Below are 24,063 nucleotides of genomic sequence, written 5' to 3'. Positions count from 1 at the left end.
ATGGCATGCATTAGTACATAGACTTAATTGCCTTATTACTTAACAAAATAACCCAAATACAGGTATACTCTGAAATGACCTCATCAAGAGAAAATATGGTAATTGCTTTTTTTGTTGTGTTTTTTTTGTTGTTGCTTATATAGAGAGATGGTTCTAAGACACAGGGAAGTTAAAGGCTAACAGAAAGGCAGTGTGAGGCTCAGAGAGTTTAGTGCAGCCAGAGACACACAGAAGAGGACCATAGGCGTCCTGAAGACCATTATCCGAGGGGGTTGGTGTAGAATAAATCTGTGGGTGGAAGAGCTAGGGCTTAGGTCTAAAGGGTATTGGTCTAACATTGTAATCCTCGTCTGTGTCGTCAGCAGCTCTGGAGATGGTGCATTCCTGTTTGTCACTATCATACATGTCTTCTGTCTTAACTATTCTGAGATAAAAGGCCAGGACAAAAGTGTTTTGAAAATGATACTGGGTGACACAAATGTACAATTGTATACAAAAATGTACACAATTAGCATATTTTCAGATGACAAAACACACGTACACTTACTAACATATCAAAAGAACAACCATATCAAAAGACATGCATTGCTGCCTTTCCTTGTCTTCTCTTTTTAATCTCCTCCACAGATCTGACAAACCCAGGATAGGTGAAAGCAATATGGATGATTCCTACTGTGAATTTGCTTTCACCTGTCCACTTCTGTCTATTCAAGAAGGAGATGAGATGCGAGAAGAGCAGAAGCCTGTTTAGACTATTGGGGAAGGTGTGATGTCACCTGTAGGTGGTTATCTCATTCTCCAGGGCCATCTTGATGTTGAGCAGCTCTGGGTACTCCCTCAGCAGCAGAGCTATCTTCTCCTTCATCACCTTAATCTCCAGCTTCAGCCCCTCAATACGCCCCTGTGGAAAACACACACAAGCTTTTAGGTCATAGGGATCCATCTCTAAGCGGCTGTTAGAGTCCGTTTAAAAAAACTCACTTGTTGCCCACTTTTAAAAGAGCCCTGACCTGCCGTGCTTCTTTCTACAGTAAAGATGTGTTGTGGGAGTTGCACTACTCACCAGATGTGTCTCTTCTTTCATGTGTCTCCCCACAGCATCACAAGTTGGCGAGGGGCTTGAGATCCGCACCTGGTAGGAAGAGGAGGTGGCGAGGGGGCCCCCGAAGTAGCGGCAATAAGAAGACATCCTTTCTGGGCTGTGACTCATGATGATTGCCTTTAAGTGTCTTCACCTTAACTCACCGCTGGAAACTAATCACAGACTTCGTTAGTAGATCAAAATAAAGGGTTGAATGAGTATACATTATTTATACAATGTGTTTTATTACACTGGGTTTAAAGAATGTTCACAGACAATAATAATCTAGACTAGCCTACTCTCCTAAATTAGTGGACCATTAGTGGATGGGGTGAACGAACTGCAAAATTAGCCCCCCTCACTTTCTTCGCTAATGGGACAACATTTTTGACATCACTTCTAAGGTCATACGGGTTCTGAGGTGCTTAGTGCACTGCTGTGAAAGTTGTTTTCCATAATTTGACAGACACAATGTTGCGTCCTCTAACTATCTCTGTGTTAGGCTCATAGAAATATAATATATTTCCATTGTTAGGATACTTCGGTACAGTAGCAATATTATCTTTACTGGTTAATTTCATTGACGACAGGAGATGTGCCTTTCCCCACCATTTACTACCGCGGAACACAGGCATAGCACGCTCAGTCACTGTCAGAACAGCATTGAGTGATGCCAATGGAAATTGATAAACTAACCATTTTTTATTGGTTGTCACAAGTTACCACAGCCACAAAGTCAAAAGGCCCGCCTATTCGACCAATCAGATGAGGGAGTGTGATGACGCGTATGCGAGCTCAGAAGGCCCACCTATCCGACCAATCAAATGAGGAAGTGTGAAGACCCGTATTCCGGTTTGCGGGAAAATACTCATTTTCGAAATGGCATGTCTTGAGTTTAAATTTGAGGACCAAATAGAGAGATCGACGGAGGAGGTGCAATGACGAAGAAGCGTAAGAATGGCGCTGTTAAAATCCGAGATTAGTGTCCTGAGTATACACCGTCGTTGTGATGTAAATGTTTTATTTAGCTAGACAAGTCAGTTGAGAACAAATTCTTATTTACAATGACGGCCTACCAAAAGGCCTCCTACGGGAACGAGGCTGGGATTTTTTATATTTTTTAAATAGGACAAAACACACATCATGACAAGAAACAACAACATAGCATTGGCGGCAACACAACATGACAACAACATGGTAGCAGCACAAAACATGGTATCAACCTTTTTGGGCAATTATGTGTATATGCCTACGTCTTCTCATTACAAACCAGGTAATATTATGTACAGGTCTTAATTCTATGTTAAGAACCTTGATGATCTTGAAATGGAGTCAGACTGCAGTGGTGAGTGTTCTGGGTTTGAGCCAGTCCAGGATGAAGTGGGGCCAACCTGCGGGGTGGATTCCTGCTTTTTGGCCTACCGATACATTGCGTCGGGCTGGGTAATTTGTTTATATATTTTGTGGGTGCTTCATTACGCGGCTCGGGGCTCAACCTGTGGTGTGCTTTACAGGGTGCCCTTAAGAGTGGTGATCAGAGGGATAGCGTTGAGTGTAGAGGTGGATTAAATGAAAGGGAATATTTCTAGTGTTTCTGACGCCCACCGTTTGGTGAGACGTGGACCCGGTGGCAATGGCAATTGAGCTTTGACACCGAGTTTATTCCTGATAAGGTTTACATTTACTATTCTGTGAGGGCCTATGCTCTGAACCCGCTTTGGTGCTTTAGGTCCCGAGGATTTGGACATGTTGCAGCAGAGTAGAAGGGAGATCCCACAAAGTGAGAAATGTGCTCCTGCAAGGCATAGTCCGAGGGAGTGTACAGTTTGGATAGAGAAAGCACTGTGTGTCAACTGTGGGGGTGCCCATGCAACTGGGGATCTGAAGTGCACTGGGAGAGAGCAAGACTGGCTGAGATTGCCAGAGTTTAAGTGGGGCAGAAAGTGTCCTATGCTGATGCAGTGAAGAGAGTTGTGTATAGAGTAAGTCGACTGGGAGCCACCCAGTGAGTAGGCCTGAAGAGAGAGCCAATAAGGTTAGATGTATTGCATTTATAGCCATGGTGATCAACTGTATTGCACTGATGGGGCAAAAATCACAGAAGATAGATGTGGTAGTTGCAGAAGCAGATAAATATTTGGGTGTGTGAGATTTTAGTGCAGAAAATCTACAGGAAGTTTTGAGAGAAGGGGTTCCATCCTCTCAGGCCTACAACGTGTTGTTGGCTCGTTTAGGGCCCAAGTAGTGGGGTGTGTAGGTGCAGGGTTAGTTGGTGGTACAATTACATTTTCCCCATTCCCATTTTCCTTTAATTTCTTTGTTTTGTCACAATGTGGAATGCAAAATGTGTTTGTTTCGATGCCATTTTAAAAACAATGCAGATATTGAAGTAACCATATTGGATGTAATAAATGTATCACTAGTCACTTTAAACAATGACACTTTATATGATGTTTACATACACTACTCATCTCATATGAATATACTGTACTCAATAACATCTACTGCATCTTGCCTATGCTGTTCGGCCATCGCTCATCCATATATATTTTTATGTACGCATTCTTATTCATTCCTTTACACTTGTGTGTGTGTATAAGGTAATTGTTGTGAAATTGTTAGTTTACTTGTTATATATTACTGCATGGTCGGAACTAGACGCACAAGCATTTCGCTACACTCGCATTAACATATGCTAACCATGTGTATGTGACAAATACAATTTGATTTGATTTTGACAAGTAACTATGAGTAAGGGCAAACATGATACGCTTGCAAGCTGAGTTTGATGAAGACATCTGATTACCACTTGCATTTAGAACGGTTTGTTTTAGAGCAATACATAGCCAAATCATTGATGGATCACTAGATAAAATAAATGCATCTCTCGTTTTCTCCTGCAAGCCGATTCGCACCCGCGTCATCACACTCCCTCGTCTGATTGGTCATTTTCCATTGACCATAAACCGGCATTCGCGTCATCACACTCAGTCATCTGATTGGTAGAGTAGGCGGGCCTTCTGACTTTGTGGGTGTGGTACCTAGTGACACCCCCCATTTGGTCTTCGTTTGACAAATTTTTCAAGACAAATGAACACAATTTAAAGTTGCGTTTTCTACCTCAACTATTAAGCCATGGCGGGGAACTTCTGGCAGAGCTCGCATTAGTAAGTGTTCTGGCCAAACGTGATGCATAAGGGCTGTGCATGGCAAATAAACTCCTTTGTTTTGAGGACTGGGTAGTTGGCAAGCTTGCTAGTTTAGCCCGCTTCACAGTAGCTAGCTGTTAGCTAGCTAACGTTGTGTTCGCCCACTCTCATGTTAGGTCAATATTAGCGTAGCGGATAAACATTTTCAATAGCTATCAATGCAATTCCAAGGGGTAATAAGCTAGTTATGAATGCTACGATTTATTTATTGAGCCAGCTAATTATTGTGCCTCTGTGACAGCCTAGCCACTGGTCGTCAAGGCATTTTGTGTTGATTCTTTCTGACGCACCGCTATCAGATTTCCAATCTGCAGCGTTTTGTTATGATACTGTGTGTATGTGATCGCTCGTTGTGTAATTCATTGTCTCCTTTCTGTCATTAGTTTGCAGTGGGTCCTGGACAAACAGGACCTGATGAAGGAGCGTCAGAAGGATATGAAGTTTATGAATGAGGAGGAGTACTGGAAACTGCAGATCTTCTTTGCCAATGGTATCTAAAGAAGGCTATCTTTAACTGTATTTCTTTTGATTCCACCTATTATGATACATCAGTGTGGTGGGAACAGTTATTTTGTGATGGGAGACTTAGCCTACTGTTGGTACAATATCACATCACCCTGAGGTCTGGTCTCGTAGCACTGTTCAATAACCAGCAATGATCTTGTTTACATATTATTTATATTCTAAATGATCTATTGTCTTTTATGGTTGCTTTTTGATATGTTTGACTTATTCTGTTCTAGTCATCCAGGCCCTGGGTGAACACCTGAAGCTCCGTCAGCAGGTCATCGCCACAGCAATCGTCTACTTCAAACGTTTCTATGCCAGGTGCTTATGCCGTTTTCATGGCAAGAACACTATGTTCTATTCATTATGGAATTCTAAATGTCATTAGGGGAGCATCGGGCTCCTGAGCGGCGCAGCGGTCTAACATACTGCATCTCAGTGCTAGAGGCGTCACTACAGACCCTGGTTCAAATCCAGGCTGTATCACAGCGGTCTAACATACTGCATCTCAGTGCTAGAGGCGTCACTACAGACACCCTGGTTCTAATCCAGGCTGTATCACAGCGGTCTAACATACTGCATCTCAGTGCTAGAGGCGTCACTACAGACACCCTGGTTCTAATCCAGGCTGTATCACAGCGGTCTAACATACTGCATCTCAGTGCTAGAGGCGTCACTACAGACACCCTGGTTCTAATCCAGGCTGTATCACAGCGGTCTAACATACTGCATCTCAGTGCTAGAGGCGTCACTACAGACACCCTGGTTCTAATCCAGGCTGTATCACAGCGGTCTAACATACTGCATCTCAGTGCTAGAGGCGTCACTACAGACACCCTGGTTCTAATCCAGGCTGTATCACAGCGGTCTAACATACTGCATCTCAGTGCTAGAGGCGTCACTACAGACACCCTGGTTCTAATCCAGGCTGTATCACAGCGGTCTAACATACTGCATCTCAGTGCTAGAGGCGTCACTACAGACACCCTGGTTCTAATCCAGGCTGTATCACAGCGGTCTAACATACTGCATCTCAGTGCTAGAGGCGTCACTACAGACACCCTGGTTCTAATCCAGGCTGTATCACAGCGGTCTAACATACTGCATCTCAGTGCTAGAGGCGTCACTACAGACACCCTGGTTCTAATCCAGGCTGTATCACAGCGGTCTAACATACTGCATCTCAGTGCTAGAGGCGTCACTACAGACACCCTGGTTCTAATCCAGGCTGTATCACAGCGGTCTAACATACTGCATCTCAGTGCTAGAGGCGTCACTACAGACACCCTGGTTCTAATCCAGGCTGTATCACAGCGGTCTAACATACTGCATCTCAGTGCTAGAGGCGTCACTACAGACACCCTGGTTCTAATCCAGGCTGTATCACAGCGGTCTAACATACTGCATCTCAGTGCTAGAGGCGTCACTACAGACACCCTGGTTCTAATCCAGGCTGTATCACAGCGGTCTAACATACTGCATCTCAGTGCTAGAGGCGTCACTACAGACACCCTGGTTCTAATCCAGGCTGTATCACAGCGGTCTAACATACTGCATCTCAGTGCTAGAGGCGTCACTACAGACACCCTGGTTCTAATCCAGGCTGTATCACAGCGGTCTAACATACTGCATCTCAGTGCTAGAGGCGTCACTACAGACACCCTGGTTCTAATCCAGGCTGTATCACAGCGGTCTAACATACTGCATCTCAGTGCTAGAGGCGTCACTACAGACACCCTGGTTCTAATCCAGGCTGTATCACAGCGGTCTAACATACTGCATCTCAGTGCTAGAGGCGTCACTACAGACACCCTGGTTCTAATCCAGGCTGTATCACAGCGGTCTAACATACTGCATCTCAGTGCTAGAGGCGTCACTACAGACACCCTGGTTCTAATCCAGGCTGTATCACAGCGGTCTAACATACTGCATCTCAGTGCTAGAGGCGTCACTACAGACACCCTGGTTCTAATCCAGGCTGTATCACAGCGGTCTAACATACTGCATCTCAGTGCTAGAGGCGTCACTACAGACACCCTGGTTCTAATCCAGGCTGTATCACAGCGGTCTAACATACTGCATCTCAGTGCTAGAGGCGTCACTACAGACACCCTGGTTCTAATCCAGGCTGTATCACAGCGGTCTAACATACTGCATCTCAGTGCTAGAGGCGTCACTACAGACACCCTGGTTCTAATCCAGGCTGTATCACAGCGGTCTAACATACTGCATCTCAGTGCTAGAGGCGTCACTACAGACACCCTGGTTCTAATCCAGGCTGTATCACAGCGGTCTAACATACTGCATCTCAGTGCTAGAGGCGTCACTACAGACACCCTGGTTCTAATCCAGGCTGTATCACAGCGGTCTAACATACTGCATCTCAGTGCTAGAGGCGTCACTACAGACACCCTGGTTCTAATCCAGGCTGTATCACAGCGGTCTAACATACTGCATCTCAGTGCTAGAGGCGTCACTACAGACACCCTGGTTCTAATCCAGGCTGTATCACAGCGGTCTAACATACTGCATCTCAGTGCTAGAGGCGTCACTACAGACACCCTGGTTCTAATCCAGGCTGTATCACAGCGGTCTAACATACTGCATCTCAGTGCTAGAGGCGTCACTACAGACACCCTGGTTCTAATCCAGGCTGTATCACAGCGGTCTAACATACTGCATCTCAGTGCTAGAGGCGTCACTACAGACACCCTGGTTCTAATCCAGGCTGTATCACAACCGGCCGTGATTGAGCGTCCCATAGGGCGGCGCACAATTGGCCCAGCATCGTCCGGGTTGGGCCGGTGTAGGCCGTCATTGTAAATAAGAATTTGATCTTAACTGACCTGCCTAGTTAAATTTTTTAAAAATCCAACAGTTTTATAATAGCTAATGGCCTCTTCCTAATATCTCCCTCTCTCTCTGTTTGCAGGTACTCCCTGAAGAGTATAGACCCGGTGCTCATGGCTCCTACATGCGTGTTCCTGGCTTCTAAAGTGGAGGTATATGGCCTGATTTCCCGTTCTTTCCATTCCACATTTCATAGTCTGTGGGAGTAGGGATGGGGTTAACTGCTCTGTAACATAACCCCAACCCGACTCCCACACGGATTAACTGCTCTATAACATAACCCCAACCCTACTCCCACACAGATTAACTGCTCTATAACATAACCCCAACCATACTCCCAAACAGATTAACTGCTCTGTAACATAACCCCAACCCTACTCCCACACAGATTAACTGCTCTGTAACATAACCCCAACCCTACTCCTACACAGATTAACTGCTCTGTAACATAACCCCAACCCTACTCCCACACAGATTAACTGCTCTGTAACACAACCCCAACCCTACTCCCACACAGATTAACTGCTCTGTAACACAACCCCAACCCTACTCCCACACAGATTAACTGCTCTGTAACATTACCCCATCCCTACTCCCACACAGATTAACTGCTCTGTAACATAACCCCAACCCTACTCCCACGCAGATTAACTGCTCTGTAACATAACCCCATCCCTACTCCCACACAGATTATGTTACAGAGCAGTTAAGAGGGATGGGGTTAACTGCTATATGACAGCATCATCAAAGCCTCTGTCTCTTCCAGGAATTTGGTGTTGTTTCAAACACTCGTCTGATCTCTGCAGCTACGTCCGTGTGTAAGTCAGGAGACACGCTCAAGTGTTTCCATTTAGATATTAGCTTATTTTGAAAATGACACATACACTAGTGCTGTGGTAGAACGGCTACATTCATTCTGATGGGTTGTGTTCATGTGATTCCAAATCTAACAAGTGTTTGTTGTTTTGTGCAGTAAAAACCAGATTTTCCTATGCCTTCCCAAAGGAGTTCCCTTATAGAATGAACCATGTAAGTCTTACCTAACCTTACTATTCACTTAGGATGTGCTATATAAACAGTTCTTAGGTGTAATAATGTAGTATTTATTATACAGTTATTAGATAGGATATCATTCACTGTTGGAGCTAGATGTTACAATCATGTTGCATGGTGGTGGGACCAATCTCTTACGCAACATACACTCACTATATTGTGGAATATTTATCCACCACTATGAGTCCATTACGGTGTGTGTTGTAGTTAGGTATCAGTATGTTGATGCCACATTCCACTAGCAATCACATGCCTATGGTGAAACTCCCATCGCTGTGGGAGGTGATTTTGACTGGTTGGTGGCGTGTGTCCTCGCCGGGGTGCTTTTCTCCCTGCGGTGCTAAGTGGAGAAGGTAAGGCAACACCGTTGGCAGCGTCAGTTATTTATCTACGGTCTTCAGAGTTACCAGGACCCCGTTGGAGCTGTCCCAACACCTTGCCTGTCCAAAAGCTGTGTAGACTATTATTGATTTGGTGTGGAGCGAGCGAGGAGATGATGGTGATTCACACTAGAGATTCAGTTAGCAGGATGCTGATATTACCAGATACTATTTCTCAAAACTATAGAGGCCAATAGAGAGAAGGAGGGTTCTAAATTGTGACTATGAAACTGATATATTTACTAAACTTCATCTGCTTTCCTCATGACAGATATTAGAATGTGAGTTCTACCTACTGGAGCTCATGGTGAGTATAGAATGCTTTGTCTCTCACAATACACTCCATGCTGGATCATATCATCCATTTGTTGGATGGATGGATTAACTGATCTTGTGTGTTCCAGGACTGCTGTTTGATAGTGTACCACCCCTACAGACCCTTGCTGCAGTATGTGCAGGACATGGGGCAGGAGGACATGCTACTGCCGTTGGCCTGGTATGAGTTATTCTTTGTGCGAGCATGTGTTGATTTGATATGAACTGTTGGAACACTCATGGTTTCCCCTTTCTTCGTTCTAAAGGAGAATAGTGAATGACACTTATAGGACAGACCTCTGTCTACTCTACCCTCCCTTCATGATCGCTCTAGGTAAGACTCCCTATCAGACCACTCACCTTTACTACTGCTAGATATTCAGCTCAATAAAATATAGTTGAGGTGTTACACTAAATGTCTTCCTCCTGCATCCACAGCCTGTCTGCATGTTGCCTGTGTGGTGCAGCAGAAGGACGCCAGGCAATGGTTCGCTGAGCTCTCTGTAGACATGGAGAAGGTAAGGCAACACCATACAAATGGCTTATTTCAGAGGGGAAAGCTGATTCTATGTATGTATATAGATCCAGTTGCCTTAGGGATAATAGAGTACTGTGCTGTGACGTTTATTCCCTGCTCAGATTCTGGAGATCATCCGAGTCATCCTAAAGCTTTATGACCAGTGGAAGAACTTTGACGAGAGGAAGGAGATGGCTGTTGTGATCCACAAGATGCCTAAACCCAAGCCTCCTCCCAACAGGTACTGAGATATTTCCTAACTTCACCTCAATGTCCTAGTTATTGGCTGTTTATATGACACATCCACTTCCTGCCTAAACTAACTGTTTCCTGTTTGTTTGTGTACCAGTGAGAATGACCAGAGCTCTAATGGGAACCAGAACAACTCCTACAGCCAGTCATAGGCAACGAGATGGTATCCATGGACAGGGTGCAGGGGGAAACTTATGTCGCACAATACCGTGGTGTGACATCAGACAAATCATATGTATTTCAACTGATAGAATAGCAGAAAAAAACAGGGTACCAAAAAAGCCCAAACCCTCTTTTCTGATATGGTTATCCCAACCAGAAGACCAAGTCTGCACACGCTCAGTCCGCCTTTGCTCATACGATAACTCATCAGAGAGATGGCCACAGGAATGCTGGCATCAGTCAATCGGTGCCAGCAGTCATGTGTTGCCACGTTACTCCGTCTCTCAACAGTTAACTTTATGGACCTAAACCATACTGCAAGAAACAGGAGGATGTAGGCAAGGAGGGGGGGGGACTTTGAGTTGTGATTATCCTGACATCCTTGAACTCTCTCAGGGATCAGTCATGTAATATGGAGCTCCGTGGGACCAGAGAACTTGACCATTAGTGAGTGTGCGCGTGCGTGATTGAGTGGCCCATTTTGATAGTTGCTTCATTCCTCAGGGATAATAGTAGTCCTTTATACTGGTATCTGTCAGATGATTGTACCCTGTACTGTTTTAGATGCGATCTGATAGGATGTAAGGCTGTTTGATTGTTACCCGATTGGATGTCCTGCTATCTGAGGTCTACATTGATTGGTTGCAGAGATTAGCAGGTGAAGTCACGGGCGAGAATGTAATTTCCAGGGGTGCACACTAGATTCAGATGTCTTCATTTACTGTTATATCTCCTGCCCAGCCCATCTCCAGCCTTTGCAAATAGCCTTACGCATATCTTTATTCCTTTTATTTTAATCTTTTTGTGTTTCGCTTGATGAGCAAATGTGCATGGGTATAAATCATGAACTGTATTAGCTAAGTCTGCTTCAAGTAAAAGTGCTCAAATGTGTTTACTATCATGATAAAAAAAATAAAAAAAACATTGTCTAAGGACCACATTTATTTGTTTTTGGTGGGGAGGGAAGGTTGTATTTTATCCTTGTTTTTTATTGCATATTGAATCAGTCCTACATTTGCCAGGTCCAGTGTTACTTATTGTCTGCACCTGCTGTCTATTACATCAAATTGAAGTGTCACAATACCTTTGTGCATATTTACTTGTGGATATTGATATATTGTCTGTGCCGTAAATAATACAGTGGGAGTGATTAGTGTTTGGGGTTGAGTTTCTCTTGTTATGTCTGTGTCCAGAACCAGGTGCTTGAATGCCTTACAAAATAAAGCTGCTTGTCAAGGGACTTCAGAGCACAACTGTGTCCTATTGCATGGAAGTGTAATGTTTTGGGGAGGTGTTCATTCTAATTAGTCCCCTCTCTTTGGGGGCATCCCAATAGTAAATTCCTATATTTTGCTTCATATACCAGATGTGAAAAGAAAGTCAAGATGAAGTCAGACGTGGTGGTCATCCTCCATATTACTTTCACCTACTGGCTGTTTGCAAATCATTACAGATGGAGAGGAAAATAATTAGAGGAAGACAGTTTTGAGATGATTGAGAGTTTAGTTTGGACTTGTTTGAAATGTTTAATGGTCTGGAAGTTTCTATCACACTGCACTGAACATCCTGCATAAAATATGTCAGTGCCAAAGTCACAGGCTACACCACCATTCTGAGGAAATAGGTATGTGGCTGTAGTCCGACATCTAGTGGTAAGCAGATGTAATGCAGATTAGTTACATATAAATGCTTGCAAAGCAGACCTGTCCATTATACTGGGACTACTGAAAAAAAAATGTAGCCTCGACAACTGCATTGACATTGGTAGGAAATGTAGTATTGTCCAACTTATTGCAAAAACAGTCGTTGTTGGAGCAACATGGTGTATTTGTTGATGTTTTTGCCCTCCGCCTCTAGGAGCTGGTACACAAAGGTACAGCCTTCGTGACGTCACTCCTCATCGGCGGCAGAGAGAGAGAGCGGCGGCGATCCGCTGCGGAGGATGCCTACCCCGCTGCGGGGATAACCGCCAGGCGAGATGGTCGTTACTCTCTTCCTCGTCACATCCCGCACCGCGACGACCCCTCGGCACCCATGAAGCCCCCGTTGATGAAGCCAAAACCGGCCAAAGCAAGGCGGAAAGAGGCCACTGAGCGAGAGAATGTACTGGCGCGTCGGGTTCGCCTGGACGCGCTCGTGTGTGGTTGATCTTGGCCGGAACCAGAGCTTCTCCTTCGGCCTGGGCGGCTCCGATGAGCAGCTCTCGTTTTATGGGTACATCATCGCCTACCCTCTGCAGGACTACGGCGGGATCATGTCGGCCCTTGGGTCGGACTCGTGGTGGCGGAAAACGCTTTATCTTGCCGGGGGCGCTCTGCTTGCCACCGCTGCCTATCTATTGCACGAGCTGCTCGCCATCAGGTAGGCCTACCAAAAAACAGAGCCATGTCAATAACACTGTAGATGCAGAACACGCTTGTCTACAGTCAATTACTCGTGGCATTGATATCAATATGAATGGTTGCCGTAGTGCCTGGGCATTATTTAGGAACATCACATGTCTATATTATTGTTGTATTTTCAATATATGATATTACTTAATCTGCGCGAGTTGAGCGCTGCATGAGCGGAATCCGTTGATAATAAGGATTCGTGAGTGGGTGGATTGTGAATGTGATGTAACCGCCCTCTTGAATGAGATTCCATGTTCAGTCTCGTTATGGAAAAATAAACCAATGCGTTTTGCGGGCGTTATGGCTCTTCGTATTCTAGTGATGTGCCTATTAGACGCATGTTATTAGCGATTGTTCATTGTAATTACAATAATAAGAAGATAATGTTTATTGCTGCAAAGGTTGTCTTCCAGTTATTTACAATTTCTCAAGGGCATGGTATGATAGTGCATGTGTGATATTAGTTATCTGGCTTTACCCAAGGCAAAGATGTCTCCTCGTTGTCTGTCTCTTGCAGTAGAAAAACACTGAGGTTGTGATAAAATGACCTTTACTAACCTCACACGTGAGATAATTATTAAGAGAGAAGCCAGGCCCAAATAGGCAAGAGCTAACAGAAATGGGCGATCGGTTAGGAACTGCAGCTTCGCCGTAGAATCCCTAGATTGTTGCTGTAATAACGTATTGACTTTGGTCGCTGCTGTCCTTACAAAACATATCGGGTTACCTGCAGCAACTATAGCCTAAGGCCTACTCAGCAATGACGTGGCGTTTGTTTTTGTTCAGCCTGTGCTCTTTCATACTTAAAAAAAGAAAGAAAAAAAAAAAATTAGTTACTCTGTAATTTACTCTTATTGTATGTCATTATACCGAAGCAATTTGCACTATAGATAATGGGATCAAAACGCTTTTTTGTTGTTGGCATGTGGGCATTTCAACACCACAGCTAACTGGACAGCTCCTCGGAATTTCAGCAATGACGTTGCCCTCGCGTTTAAGCACCTTTATGAAGTTAACAACTTCCTTACAAAACGACTTAATTTGTGACCACGTTGGTCAGTACAAACGTGTAATATTATCTGCTACAGTGGCCATGTTAATGTATTGCAATATTTCATCCGGTTGTGTCCTAATTGTTTTGACATTGTAGTGTCCCGTTGGCAATGGCGCCCTTGCCCGAAGCGAGCTTCAGCCTGGGTCTTGTGCAATGCTCTCTGTGCTAGATCGCTGTAAAACGTGACACACTATTTCACATGGGATTGATGCATAAGATCTAAGAATATATATATATATTTTTTTTACAATTTGATCATTAGCCTGTAATCGCCTGCAGGTGAATGTGTCATGAGCGTGTGAACTACAGTCTACCAGGGGATGCAGATATCAAGAGATAGTAAAATAGTCTACAGTGTATTTGAATTGGGACTTAATTTCCACTTATCCAATATAAGGACTGTCTTACATGAGGATGGCCTTACATGAGGACTGCCTTACATGAGGATGGCCTTACTACATCAGAGTTGATGGTTTGTTTCCCACACACAATTCATGCATATAATTATGCCGAAACTGTAAGTTGCTTTGAATAAAATGTCTAAAGAGGAGTAATTAGAATGTGGAGCTCACACTGCCTTGTCCTGGCTGGTCCATAGGAAAGAACAGGAGCTGAACTCTAAAGATGCCATCATCCTTCACCAGTTCTCCAGGCCCAAGAGTGGAGTCCCTTCCCTCTCCCCCTTCTGCCTCAAGATAGAAACCTACCTACGCATGGTAGACCTACCCTACCAGGTGTGTGTGTGTGTGTGTGTGAGAGAGATGTTTGGGTTGGTGCGTGTTTGAATGATTGATTTTGATGTAATGGTTGTGTAATTTTCTATTGAAGAGGAATTGAACATTGAAATTCCTTCTCTCTCTCTCTCTCTTGCTCTTGCTCTCGCTCTACTGCAGAACTACTTTGATGGGAAGCTTTCTCCCCAGGGGAAGATGCCATGGATAGAGTACAACCAGGAGCAGGTGTCTGGTACAGAGTTCATCATCGACTTCCTGGAGGAGAAGCTGGGCGTGAGCCTCAACAAGAACCTCAGTTCCCAGGAGAAGGCTGTGTCCCGGGCTGTCACGAAGATGGTGGAGGAACACTTCTACTGGTGAGACACTTCCAGACACTACCGAAGGACATCCACTAGATACTGGGAAAGGATATATGATAGATACACTGGTGAATGTGATTGTGTCACAAACCATAACATCTAATCTGTCCCTTGAATGAAACACTGAAACCCTGGTGTTGCACGCAGCATGCTCCAACCAACTGTGCCGTCGGGAGCACACGTTATGTCAGCAACTAGATTTGAGATACTGTGGTCGAGGGCTCCCCCACTGGAGAATTTGGCAATTTTATTATCCCTCCCTCCAAGAGTCCGGAGCCCAAAAAAACAACGTGTTTAAAAAAAAATGATTGTTGGACATAAAAGACTGAAAAATCACAAGCAAATCAGCTCCAAGTGATTTTAATTTTGGAAATCTGTTCCAGAAATCTCAAGCATGATCGAGAGATATACTGTATGTGATCGTGTACAAATGAAAGCAAGGTTTGAAACGATGTTTTATTCAAATATTATATCTGTTTGGACTTCTTGTTGTCAATTTGTAGTCTACAAATGATTTGTAATTATGTTCTGGCCCCTTGGCCATCCGCTCAAGAAAAAATCGTCCCGCTGCTGAATCTAGTTGATGATCCCTGCTGTAGGCCAAATGAACATCTCTGCTGGTCTGTATGTGATGACAGGACCATAGCGTACTGTCAGTGGGTGGACAACCTGGAGGAGACACAGAAGATGCTGGCGGTGAGCGGGCCGCTGAGTGACCTACTCAAGTGGATCCTGAGTCACCTGACCGGCGGCATCGTGAAGAGAGAGATGTACGGCCACGGGATTGGACGGTTCACCAAGGAGGAGGTCTACACTCTGATGGAGAAAGACATGCGGACGCTGGCCACCCTGCTCGGTATGTAGAGTACACTGTAGATAATCATTAAGATCACACTTAGTCCTAAAGATCATCATCCCATCTCATTTCACAAGGTACAATCTGCAGCCTTAGAAGCACGCTTCATTTCATATCTAGGCCAGGCCTAAAGCCAGCTGTAGGTTCCTTTGCTGTTTTATAGATTATTCGGGTATCAGAGGAGGCTGGTGAGAGGAGCTATAGGAGGACAGGCTCATTGTAAAGATGGAATGGTATCAAACATATGGAAACCACAGGTTTGACTCTGTTCAATGTATTCCACTCCAGCCATTACAATGAGCCCATCCTACTAAAGCTCCTCCCACCAGCCTCCTCTTTCGGGTATATAGTACTATGGCCAGTTTCAAGTGCTAGATGGAACAGCCTTGTACAAATTCGACCTCTTCTGGTGAAAGATGGATACTACACCATATGGACTAATTTTGGGTACACATTTTACCCCATCGCTCTTGTTTCCATACAGCATTCTTTTCGATCAATGATTCTTGATGTGTTTCTCTGGGTAGGTGATAAGAAGTACCTGATGGGTCCTAAGCTGTCCATGGTGGATGCCACTGTGTTCAGCCATCTAGCCCCTGCTATGTGGACCCTGCCGGGCACACGGCCAGAGCAGCTCATCAAAGGTGAGCTAACCACCAACCACATTGCCTGTCATGGTTAACATCACTCCCCAGAAAGAACATCCCAGGCAAAAAAAAAATGTTTTTATCTAGTTACAGCGATGAGGAAGAAACCTTCAGAGAAATCAGACTCTAGAAGAGAGTCCATCTTTAATTAGTAAAAAAAATATTTTTTACAGATTCTCATCTGATCTTGTTGACCTTTGCCTCTGTGTTAACCTTTGACCCACCCTGTCCCCTCCAGGCGAGCTGATCAACCTGGCCATGTACTGTGAGAGGATCCGCCGGCGCTTCTGGCCCGAGTGGTTCGTTGATCTGGAGGACTTCTGTTACGATGACACCACAGAGGACGATGGCTCCCTGTCCAAACTCCAAGACCTGGGGCTGTATTCCCGCACAGACACCTTCCAGGATGAGGCCAGTCCTCCTCACACACACACACACACACACACAATCTCCCCAGACAGTGACCGCACAGGCCACTCGCTCTACGACTCGGACATGGACACGGAGTGCTCCGAGATGGAGCCGCTCAAGTGTTGACTGCCATATGACTCACACACAACACACACACTCCGCCCCCATACAGTGCCCTCTACCTGTTGAGGAGGGAATAACTACTGGGGAGCATTTCTATTGCCAGTGGCTGTTGTTGCCTGTGCTAATGAGGGATGGTATCAGAGCTTCTACACACAATGTGCTAGAGGAACAAAAACTGAATATTGAGATAAAGGAATAGCAAGATAGAGAAAATAAGGGTAATATAGCAATAGAGAAAGAGCCCGAGAGGGATAGAGAGAGGAAACGATCAACCTGGAAGAGATAAAAGGGGAAGAGAGAAGGATGGAGAAAAGAGTTGCAAAAGAAAGATCAGGAATTAATGACGCAATCACTGAGAAACTCCTCCACCTGGGTGATGTCAACACCTGTCGCCCAGTTTCCTGTTGCCGAGTTGCTCTTACCACGGCAACCGTGTGTGTGTTACCTGTGTTCCCCAATTGAGCTGCATTGCCCCAACCATGTGTGTTTGACATACTGACCCCCTGACTTGCATCCTTGCAAAATATGAGTCATTATATTGATATTATATATGATATGTGGGGAACTGTTCAGGCAAGATGTGAATGAGTACAGTTTAATATGAGTATAAATAGTATAGATAGCCTGCAAATTATATATATTATCCCAATGTCCTATAATGTAAATACTCTGTGTGGTTCTTCTGTACAACCTCTCAGTGCTTGTTTGATATGACCAAACTTCCTGGTGACCTTCAACTAACCCCTTGTGCTGGTCTAGGTTTTAGAAATTCTAATGCATCTATTTCTACCCAGATGACTGACACTTTGCATCTGCAGTCAGGTCTTAACCCATCATTGAGTATTTCTTCAGTCCTTTGTAGAATGGTCAGTGATGTTGAGGGCGAGTTTCAGATGCTGTGGATTGAGGGGACATCTCAATAATCTAAAGTGGATTCATCTCAATAATCTAAAGTGGCTTCCTTTCCTCATCTCCTCTCCTTCATCTGCACAGATCTGAAAACATAGGTGAAAGCAATATGGTAGATGATTACTGGAACTTTATTCCACTTGTCCAATTCTTTCCCATCAGATGAAGAAGAGGAGGAGAGGCTGCTACATGAGATCTTTAGTTGTGTGTATGTACATTCAGCCATTGAGAGCGGATGAAATAACCATGTAGAAATAGACTAAATAGACTAGATATACTTGGAGGTGCATGGCTAATAGGTGCCAATGAAAATCACACTACCCGGCTGGTTATCTGTTATCTACGTTTCTACGCTTCCCTGTTTTAATGTTTATTGTGATGCAGTGTGTGTGTGTGTGTGTGTGTGTGTGCCTCAGGCCAGAGAAAGCGCACAAAGATGCAATAGATTGAAATAACTATTAGGCCTTTGCCCAGCCTCTCTGTTCTCATCAAATACATGGTGTGTCTACTCCCCTTTTAGAATGAATTGATTCTAGAAATAGAAGGAATAGAATGGCCATTGTTACTTATAGCATCAGTTCACTCAGTGCTATGCATGAAACAACTACTATAATTCACAGTGTTGATTGCCAGTCTTATTTAATAGTAGGCTACAGTATGTGGAATAGTGAAACAGTCTACTCTAATCTTTCTATTTCTAGTGCGTCGCTGATGTATGATGGTGAGATGTGGACATTACAAGTGTTTGTCATTCAGCGGACGCTTGTGGGTCCTGTGTGTGCGTGTAACAGAGGGTGTAGAATTCTGTCCATATGGTGCATCAATGAGTCATCGTACCTCGTGAGTTGATTTTGAGGCGTACACCATTTATTCATGCTGGGTGCTAACAGCTGACCCTATACAGATACAGACACAGATACAGCCAGATACAGATACAGCCAGATACATACAGATACAGCCAGATACATACAGATACAGCCAGATACAGATACATACAGATACAGACACATATACATACAGATACATACAGACACATATACATACAGACAGATAGCGACACAGATGCAGACACAGATACAGCCAGATACAGATACAGCCAGATATATACATACAGACACATATACATACAGACAGATACCGACACACAGACACGTACAGACACACAGATGCAGATACACAGACACATACAGACACATACAGATACCGACACGGACACAGATACAGACACAGATACAGACATAGATATAGATACAGATATAGATACAGACACAGACACGGATACAGACACGGATACAGACACAGATACAGACATAGATATAGACACAGATATAGATACAGATATAGATACAGACACGGATACAGACACAGACACGGATACAGACACAGACACGGATACAGATACTGATACAGATACAGCTACATGGCCAAAGTGGAACACACAGAGACAGGACTCTCATCTGTTCTAACGGTCGCAGCGGAGAATAGTAATGAAAGTATTGGGTTCTCTTCAGGGCAGGTGTAGACGTTAGTATGGAAAAGATGATGATTGTAATGGTTATGATGGTGATGTTTATGATGATAGGATGAAGATCCTCTGCAAACCTTATTAAGAAGTTAACTCTCCTGACCACATCTTACTACAACACACAGTCACAGTGACACATCAGCCTTTGTGTGTAGACGATGCATCAGTCTGTCACTGTCTGTGCCCCTATACCCTGCCTGCATGTTTCTGGCCTTCACTTATACGAGCCATGTGAGAGACGCAGTCTTATGGACTTACTGTAAGGCCTTGGTGTTTACCTTTTAAGCCAGTGAAAGCATATTATTTATGTATTTTACATGTACATTATTTATTTTCTATTTATTTGTTTTCTAATGATTTGTTTTCTATTTGTTTTGTGTATTCATGTTTATTGATACTGTTGGTTTACATTTGGAGGTGTTGTTATATTGAGGCATTATTTGACACTATTAGTAATGTAGCTATTTATTTTCTTAGATTTTTGTACTTTTGTTCTATTGCTGCCAATTACGTTTTTGTTCAGATTCTCTCCTATTTGAACACGGTAAAGAGTGGAGTGTGATTGTATGTCTATGTTGTGTGCGGTCCTCTTATTCTACTGGAACTGGGTTGCCATTGGTTTGTCAGAACTATGTTATAATCTAAATCTCAACCTGAAGCAAACCTCTCTTAATGGTTGCCAGAATCGTGACATGTTCAATGTTTGATGAATGCTGAACTAACAATGCTGAACTGTTTGGTGAATGCTGAACTTTGGTAGTTGGGTTTAGGCTTGAGTCTAAACCCAACCACCAAATGACCTGTGAGTTTCATTGGGGCATGCTTATGTCCCTTATCTAGTACACTGGCGTAGCAAACACACCTGCAGCTTGTGGGTCCCCAATCCCCCCCGCAAATGATTATTTTTGGGGGTACTAATCTAACATATGGAATTGTTTTAAGATGGTCAAACCATGGGTCAAACCATAGCCCATTGAAACAGATTAAATAACGCCTTTATAAATGACAAAAAAAGACAGTAAAAATATAAATAATAAGGATTTGAAGTGTCTTGTCCTACACCTAGGAGATATAAGAAAGCTCTGGAAATATATATACTTAATTTTCTTCACATATTTAACCCCTTATTTTTTGAGGCACAAAACTACCTTTCTACTTCCATGCATTTTATGGGTTACAGTCAGATGAGTGATGGTCCTAGAGCAAAACTGACACTGTCAGTCTCCCCGTTCCATAGATTGGTCATAAGAGTTTGTATCCATTCGGACGCTACAGAGGTTTTCGTGAGAAGACCGATTTTTAAGACGTTTCATGATCTGATAAAGATGGCTGTACCTCGGCCACCTTCAGTTGCAGGTGCGGAAGGCCGACATAGGCAGATGTGGTTGATTGAGACGTAGCCCAGGCAGGAAACCTGATATCTCTATTTTAAACTGACAGATTTTGATGGGGATTTTTTGATAATGTGATTTAGATTGATGCACGTGTCAGTCTGTATCATGGAAAGAGCAGGGGTTCTTAACGTTTTGTATGATCAGTGTATGTCAACTCTGTCCGACATCATAAAAGGCATTTCATTTTTACAACTATTGTCCGAAAAGTGTTTTAATTTGTAGAAAAAAAAGAAGGAAGGGAAGCGCTGCTAAGGTACACAATAGGAGATTTTTGTAGACAGAAGGTGCTCTTTGGTAAAATGGGTAAATTGGTTATCAAAAAGAAAGGAGGACCAAGGCACTCTTCATATAATTATTTAAAATGCCTTCATTTGTATGGCATGTTCAATGGAAAAAAAGATTAAAAACTCTTGACGCGTTTCGGCTGCATAGCCGTTCGTCAGCGAGTACAAAGATACGATAAGACAATGTCCTTTTTTGAACAGCATTTTCCAATCAACCCTGATTTGAAAAGGGAGTGGTTACATAATTCATTGGACAACAACTAGTAAGCAATACTATACACATTAAAAAGTCCAATCAAAATGCAAATCAAGGCTAGAAGCATCAGAACCCCTAGAAAAGTGGTTCTAACCTTGAATATGAGCCATCTAATTTATAGTACACTAGGTGATCTTTTTAATGTGTATAGGATTGCTTACTGGGTGTTGTCCAATGAATTGTGTTACCACTCCCTCCGCAAATCAGGGTTGATTGGAAAAAGCTGTTCAAAAGAGGACATTGTATTATCGTATCTTTGAGGTTTTGAATCTTTGTTTCCATTAAACATGCCATACAAATAACGGTATTTTAATGAATTGTATGAAAAGTGCCTTGGTCCTCCTATCTTTTTAGTGTTTAACGGCCTTGATTGTTTAATTCTAACATTAGATTATTCAAATATGTAATACCAACCTCCAAACTGTTTTGTTTTATAGCACTATTAGATGCGTGGCTAATTTCATTAGCATTTTGGCATGTTTTTCTAGATTTAGAACATAAAACAACATTTCTAAAGCAAATATTATCCCTTAGGTCCAACACAGCAGATACATCCATTGTTTAAGCATATGTTGCAGAACAATGATACAAATATTCTTCCAGAATATTGATAAAATAATCATATTGACTCCATCAATGACGGAGTTGACAAAGCATTGACTGAGTTGAGAACAGATACTCAAAACAGACACATTTTTGTCTTTAGATATAAAAGCTCAATACAAACATTTGTAAAATAATTGATTTGAAAATGCCCAATAAAAACACAACTATTCTATAAGACATTTCAACACTTTAACAGAGTTAACAATATTGTTTGTAGAGAACTTTACAGACTATAAGTGGTCCTGTTGCACTACATGAATAAGGGACATGAATAAGGGGTCCTTAAGGGTATCGCTGACCCTGCTCATTCCTGATTCATTTAGGATTTTAGACAAATCTGACTGAGTACACCACATCTCCGTACACATATTTTAGGAATCACAGTTCCCAGTTTTAGGAATCCCAGACAAATATTATTTAAAGTCACAGAGGGCTATTGAAAGAAACTAAAGATCATTTTCAGTTAATATCCATTATTGCCATTTTTATTTTAACCACTTTTTTTGTTGTGTTTGAAATTGTAATAATTTGCTCCGGACAAGGGCATTTCCAGGCATAGTCGACATGGAAATTATTTTGAAAATTCCCTAAACAAATATTTTCTCTTGCAAAATTCCCCTCAGTGTACATTTTAAGCTCAAATAATGCAGTAAAAACATTTTTTTTTCAACTGCTAGCTTTCCAGGGTCCTCTTACAGATACTTTTTTTTAATAAACATTTTTTACCACCTTTTTCTCCCCAATTTCATGATTCCAAACTTGTCTCATCGCTGCAACTCCCCAACGGGCTCAGGACAGGCGAAGGTTGAGTCTTGCATCCTCTGAAACATGACCTGCCAAGCCGCGCTTCTTAACACCTGCTCGCTTAACCTGGAAGCCAGCTGCCCCAATGAGTCGAAGGAAACACCAAAGTCACCCTGCAGGTGCTCGGGCCCACCACAAGGAGTCAATAGAGCGCAATGAGTCAAGTGAGGCCCCCCAGGTCTAACCCGGACGACACTGTGCCCCCGTATGAGGCTCCCGGTCACGGCTGGTTGCGGCACAGCCTGGGATCGAACCCCAGGTGACACCACAACACTGCAATGCAGTGCCTTAGACCTCTGTGCCACTCAGAAGGCCCCTACAGATAACTCTCAAGGTAGAAGTTGCCCATAGGCATAGATCTAGGATCAGCTTGCCTCTTTTCCAATTCTAACCCATGAGGGATGGGAACGCAACCTTGACAGTGTCTATGGGCAACTTTGTCCTTCTGCATTCTAGATAGTCAAGGTAAGGGGTTAGAGTTCAGCCCTATTGTGTCACTTCCTTGACGAGATCTGTACTATTAGATCACAAGAGCCATATAGACTGGTTGCCTGATTTTGAATGGTCAGATACCTACTGTAGCAACAATGACAAGAAGCTGCCATGTGGGCAATCTTAGGCAGATTGTTTCATATACTGTAGTTATATCTTGTTCTTGATACCATGTCTTGTTTTGAGGTGTTTTGACTTATGTCACATCTAAGCTAATACGGCTAAATTTAGCTAAGTAGCTAACCAACAATTGTAACAAAATATTTGATAAACAACAAGTGCTTCTTGTGCAAATGTATGTTTTCAATAAACATTTGGAGACTAAATATAGTTTACATGTTGTCAATAATCCTTTGGAGTTGACAGTTGTTTTGCCCCAGAGTTGTGCCATCATCGGTTTTGTTGCTAAACAACCCAACCATCTATTACATAGTCAGTCTGTGTTGTGTGCTTAAACCAATGATGTATATCAACCCTGAATTGCTGATGCTATGTATTGGCCATTGAGAGGTTTTAAAGACACTGGTCGGCCATATTGGTACTCCCCAGTCGAAGCAGTCCTCTATAGGAACGAATTAAATTCTACAATATTTCAATTAAATGTTTGAAGGGCAAAATTGCATGTATTTAAGTAATTTGATGTTGTAGTGGGGACAGTAACATTAGTAATCTCTACAAATGATAATTTAAGGAATATGTTTTATGTATTTTTTTTATCTAACATTTTTATGTTTAGCTCACATAATCTAATGTTAAAGTATGCATTAAGGTGCCTGTAATAGAATAGATGTGGCAAAAACGAATGACACTAAGAAATGCATTTCTAGCTCCCAAAATATTTTTACAACGGTGGGGGAGTGCCAAGATAAAGGCACTGTGGTGTCAACACA

At 43.1% G+C, this 24,063-nt stretch overlaps 3 protein-coding genes across 6 annotated transcripts; 2 read left to right on the top strand and 1 right to left on the bottom strand.

Moving 5' to 3' along the window:
- Nucleotides 1-597: 597 nt before the first annotated feature.
- Nucleotides 598-1,691, bottom strand: LOC135557685 (desmin-like). Its single transcript, XM_064991201.1, has 2 exons — nucleotides 1,064-1,691; nucleotides 598-901 (listed from the first exon to the last, which is right to left on the bottom strand). Exons 1-2 carry the CDS (start codon nucleotides 1,208-1,210, stop codon nucleotides 773-775), a joined length of 276 nt encoding a protein of 91 aa, XP_064847273.1. The 5' UTR covers nucleotides 1,211-1,691; the 3' UTR covers nucleotides 598-772.
- A 234-nt stretch (nucleotides 1,692-1,925) lies between these two features.
- On the top strand, nucleotides 1,926-11,261 carry LOC135557680 (cyclin-C). 4 transcript variants are annotated; one of them, XM_064991192.1, is made up of 12 exons: nucleotides 1,926-2,032; nucleotides 4,674-4,780; nucleotides 5,034-5,118; nucleotides 7,730-7,799; nucleotides 8,414-8,465; nucleotides 8,621-8,676; nucleotides 9,352-9,387; nucleotides 9,485-9,576; nucleotides 9,662-9,729; nucleotides 9,834-9,913; nucleotides 10,035-10,153; nucleotides 10,262-11,261. In XM_064991192.1, exons 2-12 carry the CDS (start codon nucleotides 4,705-4,707, stop codon nucleotides 10,314-10,316), a joined length of 789 nt encoding a protein of 262 aa, XP_064847264.1. In that variant the 5' UTR covers nucleotides 1,926-2,032; nucleotides 4,674-4,704; the 3' UTR covers nucleotides 10,317-11,261. The 4 variants fall into 4 exon arrangements, with proteins under 4 accessions (XP_064847264.1, XP_064847266.1, XP_064847265.1 ...); XM_064991194.1 differs by lacking the exon at nucleotides 1,926-2,032 and adding an exon at nucleotides 2,043-2,296; XM_064991193.1 differs by lacking the exon at nucleotides 1,926-2,032 and adding an exon at nucleotides 2,043-2,354.
- A 973-nt stretch (nucleotides 11,262-12,234) lies between these two features.
- Nucleotides 12,235-20,923, top strand: LOC135557679 (failed axon connections homolog). Its single transcript, XM_064991190.1, has 6 exons — nucleotides 12,235-12,687; nucleotides 14,372-14,507; nucleotides 14,667-14,863; nucleotides 15,505-15,722; nucleotides 16,250-16,366; nucleotides 16,608-20,923. The coding sequence occupies exons 1-6, from the start codon at nucleotides 12,428-12,430 to the stop codon at nucleotides 16,904-16,906; spliced, it is 1,227 nt and encodes a 408-aa protein (XP_064847262.1). The 5' UTR covers nucleotides 12,235-12,427; the 3' UTR covers nucleotides 16,907-20,923.
- The last annotated feature ends 3,140 nt before the right edge of the window (nucleotides 20,924-24,063 follow it).

Source organism: Oncorhynchus masou, chromosome 16 (assembly GCF_036934945.1).
Source record: "Oncorhynchus masou masou isolate Uvic2021 chromosome 16, UVic_Omas_1.1, whole genome shotgun sequence".
Taxonomy (NCBI): domain Eukaryota; kingdom Metazoa; phylum Chordata; class Actinopteri; order Salmoniformes; family Salmonidae; genus Oncorhynchus; species Oncorhynchus masou.
The sequence above is the reverse complement of the archived record's forward strand: the minus strand, read 5'-3'. Positions and strand labels throughout refer to the sequence as shown.

Bases quoted from the DNA above. Each gene is read 5' to 3' on its own strand.
- LOC135557685 (XM_064991201.1), bottom strand. From the start codon at position 1,210: ATGAGTCACAGCCCAGAAAGGATGTCTTCTTATTGCCGCTACTTCGGG. The intron at 902-1,063 runs GTGAGTAGTGCA...TGTTTTCCACAG, and splicing joins TGAAAGAAGAGACACATCTG to GGGCGTATTGAGGGGCTGAA.
- LOC135557680 (XM_064991191.1), top strand. From the start codon at position 4,217: ATGGCGGGGAACTTCTGGCAGAGCTCGCATTA. The intron at 7,800-8,413 runs GTATATGGCCTG...TGTCTCTTCCAG, and splicing joins TCCTGGCTTCTAAAGTGGAG to GAATTTGGTGTTGTTTCAAA. The intron at 9,577-9,661 runs GTATGAGTTATT...TTCGTTCTAAAG, and splicing joins ATGCTACTGCCGTTGGCCTG to GAGAATAGTGAATGACACTT.
- LOC135557679 (XM_064991190.1), top strand. From the start codon at position 12,428: ATGTACTGGCGCGTCGGGTTCGCCTGGACGCGCTCGTGTGTGGTTGAT. The intron at 12,688-14,371 runs GTAGGCCTACCA...GCTGGTCCATAG, and splicing joins CACGAGCTGCTCGCCATCAG to GAAAGAACAGGAGCTGAACT. The intron at 15,723-16,249 runs GTATGTAGAGTA...TTCTCTGGGTAG, and splicing joins GACGCTGGCCACCCTGCTCG to GTGATAAGAAGTACCTGATG.